The sequence below is a fragment of the Pseudopipra pipra genome, chromosome 5, assembly GCF_036250125.1.
Source record: "Pseudopipra pipra isolate bDixPip1 chromosome 5, bDixPip1.hap1, whole genome shotgun sequence".
NCBI lineage: Eukaryota > Metazoa > Chordata > Aves > Passeriformes > Pipridae > Pseudopipra > Pseudopipra pipra.
In genome coordinates, this window is record NC_087553.1 from 4002657 (window position 1) to 4011408 (window position 8752).

Here is an 8752-nt window from a genome sequence, read left to right on the forward strand (position 1 = left end):
CTCTCCTTTAATCCAGTCTGCGAAGAAATACTTTGCTTATATTTCGGTCTCTGAAGGAATTCTGTGTTTTATTCCAGGCTGCCTGGGAATCCTCTGCTTTATCCCAGTCTTTGAGGGAATTCTCTGCTTCATTGCCGTTTGTGGGGGATTTCTGTGCTTTATTCCAGTTTGCTCCCACAGAAAGCTCCCTGTTCTTTGAAACGTCACGCTATTTTTACATTTTAACAAAGAAGGGCACCAGCGCTCATTGGTCGCACGTTACATAACTTGTCTGTTAATGAGTACTCGACCCCGTTTGCTGGTTGGAAGGGACCTTAAAGATAACCCAGTTCCAACCCCCTGCCGTGGGCAGGGACACCTTCCACTATTCCAGGTTGCTCCAACCTGGCTTTGGACACTTCCAGGGATGGGGCAGCCACAGCTTCTCTGGGCAACCTGTGCCAGGGCCTCACCACCCTCACAGGGAAGAAGGCGTCCCCAACAGCCAGCCTAACCCAGCTCACAACGCAATACGTTAATCGCCCCTGTCCCGGCGCAGCTGCTTATCAACAATTTTAAAACAAATTTCCCGAGTTTGGCTCCCACCCGCCTCGGGAGGCCCAGGGAGCGCGCCGAGACCTCTCGCGAGATTTGGGGCGGGGCGGTGATGGAGCGGGGGCGGGGTGTCCTCTCGCGAGAGCCGCGCACGGCCGGTTGCTGCAGCGCCCCCTGGCGGGTGCACGACGCAGCCCCTCAGGCCGCCATTTGTCACCGGCCGGGGCCGCTCCGGGCTCACCCCGGCGCCGCCGGAGCCCCGGGCATGAGTGAGTATCCTGAGGGGTTCGTGGGAACAAGGGGCGCCGCAGGGGCCGCAGCCGGACGATCGGGAGCGCGGCGGCCCGCCCCACGGCTGGGGTGCCGTGAGGGAAGAGGAGCCCCCCCCACCTCCATCAGACCCGCGAGCGGGGAAGGGCGAGGGACCTCTCAGATGCTCGTCTTGGCAGGCGCTGGTGTCGCGATGGCGGCGGGTTTTGGGGAGGGGGAGGCGACGCTCCCGGCGGTGACACCCCCGGGATGGTCCTGTCACAGCGGGAGTGTGGCGATGACACCCCAAGGATGCCCCTGTCCCACCGGGAATGCTGGTGGACTTCTGCATCCGCCTGAATTCCTTTGAAACTGCATCCTGGCTCAGCGCTGCCCAGCTGGTCACTGTGGTAAAACCTGGAGCTGTGGGAAAATAAGGTTTCCAGTGAGGATACGAAGGAAAGAAGAGACAGAAAACTAAATAATTGCACAAAAATCTTTATTATTTAGTGTTGTTTTTTCTTTAATGTGCTAATGGAAGCCATTAGTAAATAGCAGGAAGTGCCAGGGAGTGGATGTGTAGGAGTGTTGCTGGGCTGAGTTGTTGCTCTGCTACCTGTTGACAAGGTTGCTCTGAACTGGGCATCTCTTGTAGAGCAGAGTTCAGGAATAATTAAATTTAGTTCCTGTAGTCATGCTCATAAAAATAATATACCATACGAATTTGTTTATATCAATTATATTTAATTAATTAGGGGTTTTTTCCCCCCTGACTGTCCAGGTTAACTCCCAGGTTTAGCTCAACTGCAGGATAAGGCAAAGGTTTTGTTTGTCATAGGCAGCCAGAAAGAATTTTGAATTGTTTACACATGGACCGTGAATTAAGGAAAATCTGAAGACCAGCCTTTCACTCAAACATGGATCTCATTAAATCAATTCCTGCAGCAGTTCAGCAAGTTGGAAAGTCATCTCTTGTCTGGGATATTTCTGTGGTCCAGTAGGAATCTGAGACTGGAAGGAGGAGCAGGGAAAGCAGATCCCTAAAAACAATGCACAATGATTCCTTTCTATTTAATATTGAAAAGAACTTAAACTGTTAAATCAGAGTGAATAAATGAACTACCAGTGATAACTCAGGTAGTTCTTTGCTGAAGAACTTGATACCTCAGATACATCAGATGGCAATTTAAATGAAAATGCTGTTTGATAAACAAACAGGAAAGAATCAACATTAAGAATGTTCGTAGGAATCTGTGTGCCAAAATCCGGATGTTTTTGATAACACACATAATCCCAGAAAACGCAGGTTTAATTTCTGGTGGTTGAAATATCCTTCCTTCTACTACTTACCCAGGACAGTGGGAAAAGGTCAGTTGAGGTAAATTTGAGGATTTCTTTAAGCTTGGCATAAAGATCCTGTACTATGATTTGTAAATGTGCCTGAAAAAGGTAAAAAAAATCAACTTGAAGCAATTTTTTTCCATGTAGCTCAGGAAAGACTCAATAATCTTTAATCCTTACAAAAATCTTTACTTTCCCAAACAGCCTGGCTAAGAAATGGGTTTAGCTGATTCTTGCTGTACCTTAGAACATTTTCTAAAGCAAATATTAAGCCTGATATCAAAAAGTCTCATAACTCTCATAAACCTCTATCCTTCCTGTCTGATGCTGAAGGAATTGAAGTAGATTTCCTTCTCAGTAGAACAAGTGCAAGGTTTCTGAAAAGAAAATGAAAAAGGCTGAAAATCTTGGTTTTGAAACTTAATCGACTAAACATGAATACAAAAAAAATTCAGTGTAAAGGCCAGTGTTTTGGAAATGCTGGTATGTCCAAGCATTTTGCAAGCTTGGAAATTGTGGCCATAAGTAATTTCTCTTAACAACTACTGCAATTGGAAGCTGGTATTTTAATTACGCAGTCGGTCCTTTTCGTCGCTGTCTTTCTCCATCCTGCAGAAAATTTCAGAGTTCCATTCCAGGCAGTGATGTTTGTGTTCATTTATAGACATGAAGAAATTTAATTCTCTGAGCTTTTCCTGAGCAGTTTTCTCCATCAGTTTGAGCTGTTCCTTCTCTGCCAATTTAACTCATCAGAATCTTCCAGCCTGCTGTAAACCTGGATTTACACCTTAATTATCCTACTGTCAGGAGGTTGTATCCAGCTGCTTCAGGCTAAAAAACAAAGCTCTATCCTGCAGATAGTTGTGTGCGTAGCGACGGGGGGGTGTGGTGGAAATGACGGTTTGTGATGTTCAGAAATGAGCTGCACGATCGAGAAGGCGCTGGCGGACGCGAAGGCACTGGTGGAGCGGCTGCGGGAACACGACAGCGCGGCCGAGGCGCTCATCGAACAGACCACGGCACTCAACAAGAGGGTCGAGGCCATGAAACAGGTTTGCTTCCCAACCTTAGTTACTCCACTGGGACATCAGCATGGAATTTCCCGTCACTTCTGTGCTGCTGTAGAATCAGTAGTGTCGGGTAATCCTTTAATGCCAGAGGTGTTTTATTGTAGGTGTGACTGCCACCTAAAAATAGGTTGTTTGTATCGTTGGATCCTGTGAAAAGGTTTTCTCACTTGTGATCATTTCTGTTCTGATGGTCAAGGCATGTCATTAGATTGGGTAGATTTCAGTAGAGAACTCCTGGAGAACGTAAAGGTGTCTCCTGACTTTCCATATGGGAGTTCATCCTGTCACATTAATAAAACACAGGATATCTTAACGGGGCTATAAAATAATAAAACCCTGCATGTGATTCAGCCCTGTAAAACTCGTCATGCCAAGGCTTCATGGTTTCAGATCAAGAGTATTGAATTTACCCTTCTGTTGGGAGTCAGGATCCACTCACTCGGATCTGTGTGACTTGTACCCACAGTCTTGTGGTTTAAGGGACTGGGAAGCCACAGTGAGTATAGAGAGGTTAATGACCTCATGGTTTGTCTCTACCACATCTCTATCAGTTCTAAATTACCTGATGGTGAACTTGACCTGCATAAATAACACCCGCTACACACATCTATGGAATGAAACTAGAGGACAGCATGTCAACAACACCTTTGTGCATTTGATATTATTATTTAAAACCAAACATTGTCTTGCTGGTTACAGACCCTGACTGACAGAAGTGGTGCTTTGTCAACTGCTGTGTAATGTCAGCCTTCGTTTACTCAATATGTTGTGCCTTGTTGGTTTTTTCAATACCCAGTACCAAGAAGAAATCCAAGAGCTCAATGAAGTAGCAAGACATCGCCCTCGGTCCACGCTGGTGATGGGGATCCAGCAGGAAAACAGACAGATTAGGGAATTGCAGCAGGAAAATAAAGGTAAAACATGAAAATTCTATCCTTTCCAAGTTCCAGTTGCACCACTGGAAATAGTGAGGAGATAAATAGAACTTAATTCTGCAATAGAGGGATCTGTTTGGAGATGTGTTTTCCCACTGCTAAAAACAACTAACTTAGGAGCAGTCAGAACAAGTTGTGGTGTAAGCACAGTTGTGTAATTCCTTCTGGAATTCTGTACACTAGGAATGTACTTCTCCTCCTGTCTTGGTTCTTGTTAAGCTCTAACTGAAGTTTAAATCCTGTTGGCAGAACTACGCACATCTCTGGAGGAGCATCAGTCTGCTCTGGAGCTCATCATGAGCAAGTACAGAGAACAGATGTTCAGGCTGCTTATGGCCAGCAAAAAAGACGACCCAAGTATAATAACAAAGTTAAAAGAGCAACATTCCAAGGTAAGAACTTCATTGAGGTTTTTGCCTTTGTTTTTTTAAATTAACACTTCATAGTGGATTAGTCCAAAGCTTACTTTGTCTCACTTTTTATATCACTGTACTACCAAAAAGTCTTAATTTTTGTAATCCAGTCCATGCAACACAAACAGGAAACTTGAGCAACTGAGTAACTCAACCTTACCAGCTTCTCACTTATTTAAACTTTAAACAAGTAGCATTTCATTGCTGTATCTACTTAATTTACTTATGTTTTACTTTGATCTTTACGGCAACTGTCCTATTGCACTGCCAGATCTCAGTGATGTTCACATTTTTAGACTGGTTTTAGTTTAATGCTCTTGGCTCCAACACGTAATTAGTGAACCCATGCTTCCTAGGAAGAACAAGCTTTTTAAATCCAATATTCAAATATTTTTACCTTAAATATCATAAATTTAAAAAAATATATTTTAAAAGCCCTTTGGAATATTGAAAAACGCTACTGGATTCGAACTATAGCATAAAATCCTACAAAAGGACAGGTATAGATCCTTTACAGAAGAAATTACCTCAGCACATGGTATAACAGCTCTTACAGACTCAGGAGCACCAACACAGGAAAGTGAAATTATATCCATCCTCAAATGGACTTGGAAATTTCATTTAGGAGCACTCCAGTGGATTAAAAGCTTGGGGAAAAAGAGAAAAAAAAAGAAAAAAATAATATCACACAATATTATGGAGAGACTGGAGATTTAGGCTTCTACATTTTTGTTAAACCTGATCCCACAAGAATGCCTGATGAAAGGGATTTATTACCCTTAACCTGACATTTAGGATTCTGGAATTTCATTACTTTTTCTCCTGCTCAGCCTTCACATTAAGTAAGGTTAAACAGTCTTGAAGCACTTTTTAAACACTCTTGTTAGGTAAAAAATCCATTATAGCTAAGGAATTCAGCTGTACCAGAAAGGGCTGTTTCCTCAAGTGCCAGCTCTTACCTTTAGTGCCTGTTTACAGGAGATCACTGATTTCTGTTAATATCTGATCTGACATCAGTGACCTTGGAACAGGCCTGAAGTCATAATGATCCTGAGGCACAGAAGCTGGAAAATAGGAAGGAGGGAGGAGAGCAGGATATCTGAAACCTACAGCCCTTCTCAAGGCTTATCCCTGCCTGACCACAGCTTCCTGCCAAGCTAAATTTGGGTTTTCTTTGAAAAAATGTTTCCTGTCATCACCTGTACTGGAAACTGAGCAGCAAATGAAGATTTACAGCAAGTTTTTCCCTGGCCCCTCCCATAGGAGTGGGCACTGGAGGAGGAAACGGCTGAATTAGGGCTTGGGCATGACAAAGACTTGGCATCATAGTACAGTTGGAATAAAAGACAAGTGGAGAAAAAGACAATGCAAGACAAAAGCTTCTGGGAACACCATTCCACTCTCTGGCTTAACTGGGCAGCAGTGAATTCCAGAGGGAATTCAGAGGCTCTGCAGAGAAAGGCAGCAGTGACCCTTCAGTGTTTTCTGAACCTCTGAAACCCAGATCCCACATAAGCTGGAATTGGAGGTGGATTCAAGCAGAAGTATCTAAAAAAAGACTGAAGGACAAATGTGAGTTTCCTAAGACAGGACATCAAAAGGATGACCACTGCCTCTGGTGTCCTGAAGACAGTCCATGGGCTGGTCCTGGGGATTAGGTTTCCAACTGGAAAGAATGTTGCAGACCCTGCTGCTCTCAGCTGAGTTGTTTTGCATATCCCAAATGATACACAGCAATTCCTGCTGCACAGGAAGGCCTTGGCAAGGCAAGCACGGGGCTGACTCCATTTGGAGGCCGTGGAAGACACAGTTAAGAAACTTCTGATAAAAGGGGTCAGTGTGGGACAAACCAGATTGATTGGAATAAACAGGACCATGGTGGCCTCGTACCGTGGAAGCTTATTTTCCAAAATTTAGGTGTGTGTTAATAAATTGTCACAGCAGTTAAAACGAGGCACATTTAATGCTTCATTTTGTTAAATATATTGCTAAATTAATATATTACTGACCCTTTCTGTGTCAGGAGCTGCAGGTGCATGTGGACCAGATCACTGAAATGGCAGCAGTGATGAGAAAGGCCATTGAGATCGATGAGAGGCACGGCTGCAAAGAGCAGGAACGCATCACCCAGCTCGAGGTGAGGGTGGAACACCACTGCAACAGGGAGCAAGGCAGGGAATGGCAGCACAGCCGGTTCTGTGGAGTTCCTGTTGTGTTACACTTCCCTGGTTGGAGGGGTGCAAGTGCCATTTCGCCACTCCAGCTTTCTCTCAAGGTGGGATGCAGAGGGGAGCCGTAACAGAGCAGAAGGGTCAGAAACCTGATGTTCTCAGTTGCAGAAGATAAAGGATTTTAATCCTTTTGCATTAGTTTGGAGTAGAGGGAAGGTTGCTAATGTAATTCCCATGATTTCTTCCTGGAGTCCTGTTAAATGCCTTGTTCTTTCTGTTTTTAGCAAGAAAACAAAGGCTTGAGAGAAATCCTCCAAATCACTAGAGAATCGTTTCTGAACCTCAAGAAAGAGGATGCGTCAGAGAGCACCTCCCTGTCAGGATTAGTGACAAGCAGTGATTTGAGCCTGAGGAAAAGCTAAGGACTGTGGGAACCAGAAAGCCTCAGTTGCACACTTTCCCAACGGAGCATCAGGGCTCACTGGTCAAGCACTTGTTCTTGAATAGGGCACCAGCAAGAGGACGTGTCAAACTCCAGCTCAGTGGCTTTTATACTGTGTGAAATAAATTACATTGGTGTGACAGACTCATTGCCATAGGTTTGACTGCAGCAGGAAATGGATTCATGGGAATTCCTTTTATATGAAATCATTTTGCAGATAAAAGGTGAGATTTCAAATAACTTATATAAGTTATTGCTCATGCAAAGTTTCAGTGCAACTATTCTATAAGAAAAGGTAAGATTTCAAGTCCAATCTCTGGCTAAAAAGGAGTAACTTATGAATATGCTTTGTGCATGATCCACATTTTTTCCTTTGGTTTCTTTTTTAATAAATCCTCATTTTGCAACAAACCTGTTTGATTGAAAGGGCACAGAGGCAGAAAAGGCCACACTGGAGAAGGAATAGATGGGACTAAACTTCCTAACTGGGAAATAGCAACTGGAAAGCACCCAAGCAGTGGCTGCAGAAAGGTGGGTGGGAGGAGGAGCAGCTCAGGGCAAGCTTGGCAGCCTGCAATTAATACTCTGATTTTCCCTTTCTTCAGTACTAACCAGTCACCAAAAAGGTTTTAAGGTGAGTTAAGCAGAGCTGAACTATTCTGAAATCACCCCTTAGGCAAGTTCGATTTTCAGTGACAACAACACAGAAGGAACTCAGATCCAGCACTTCCAAGGGTGCCAGTTTAAATCCAGCTTCCTGGGCCTCCATTAATTTATATGCAGAAAGGACAGATAAATCAGCTCATTTTCACAGCACATTTTATAAATGGAGAAACTGCTGCTTCTCCTCCCAGAGCACCTTCTAGGCTTAACAACATGCTGAGAGCATCCACCTGCATGGAAACAAAGTTAGAACCATTTCCAAACTTGCTCAACATCCAAGGGAAATTTTGGGGGGAATATTTTAGCTCCAGCACAGAATATTCTTGCCTGCTGTTATTTTCTGTAAAACCTTGCCAGTGCTGCTCTGATTTAGATTTTGCATTTCTGCCGTGGCTTGCCAGAAGCAACATCTTTTTTTCACTGGAGTGTTCTGTTGTTGCAAATTTTATGAGAGATTTTGGGTTCAGTTGCTTAAGTTCCTGTTTCTGGAAGCATCTTTTCAGCCACTGACTGGTGTCAGAGACATTTCCACCCCTTGGATGCTGATGCAGCTCCATGGCTGAATTCTGGCTTGACTTCTGACTCCAGAGGAGGGTTGTTGGTCTGTGGCAATACTTGGAGGTTGCTCTATTATGAAATAATACTTGATTAGTGTTTATTTTTGTAAATTGAAGAGAAATGCAACTTAATTTATCTACTCCCAGCCCTCACATTTGATATGTCTCCCCTCTCAGCCCCCTGCCCTGATCACTTCAGGATTCTGAAGAGCCTTCACAGTGTGTGGAGTGACTATTTTTCATGGCATACCTGTTATTTTTGTAACTCAGATGGCTTGGAAAGGATTTATGGCTAGAATTGTGTACTGTACAGGAAACTTATTTTATCAATAAAGCTGACTGAAAACACAGATGTTTCCATGATTAAAGCAAGGCTG

General features: G+C 43.9%; 1 protein-coding gene across 2 annotated transcripts; it reads left to right on the top strand.

Moving 5' to 3' along the window:
• Positions 1–638: 638 nt before the first annotated feature.
• Positions 639–8723, top strand: FGFR1OP2 (FGFR1 oncogene partner 2). 2 transcript variants are annotated; one of them, XM_064654181.1, is made up of 6 exons: positions 639–803; positions 3040–3176; positions 3991–4108; positions 4379–4521; positions 6566–6679; positions 6998–8723. In XM_064654181.1, exons 1-6 carry the CDS (start codon positions 647–649, stop codon positions 7133–7135), a joined length of 807 nt encoding a protein of 268 aa, XP_064510251.1. In that variant the 5' UTR covers positions 639–646; the 3' UTR covers positions 7136–8723. The 2 variants fall into 2 exon arrangements, with proteins under 2 accessions (XP_064510251.1, XP_064510252.1); XM_064654182.1 differs by having other exon boundaries at positions 693–803; positions 2982–3176.
• The last annotated feature ends 29 nt before the right edge of the window (positions 8724–8752 follow it).

Bases quoted from the DNA above. Each gene is read 5' to 3' on its own strand.
- FGFR1OP2 (XM_064654181.1), top strand. From the start codon at position 647: ATGGAGCGGGGGCGGGGTGTCCTCTCGCGAGAGCCGCGCACGGCCGGT. The intron at 804-3,039 runs GTGAGTATCCTG...TGTGATGTTCAG, and splicing joins CGCCGGAGCCCCGGGCATGA to AAATGAGCTGCACGATCGAG. The intron at 3,177-3,990 runs GTTTGCTTCCCA...TTCAATACCCAG, and splicing joins GGGTCGAGGCCATGAAACAG to TACCAAGAAGAAATCCAAGA.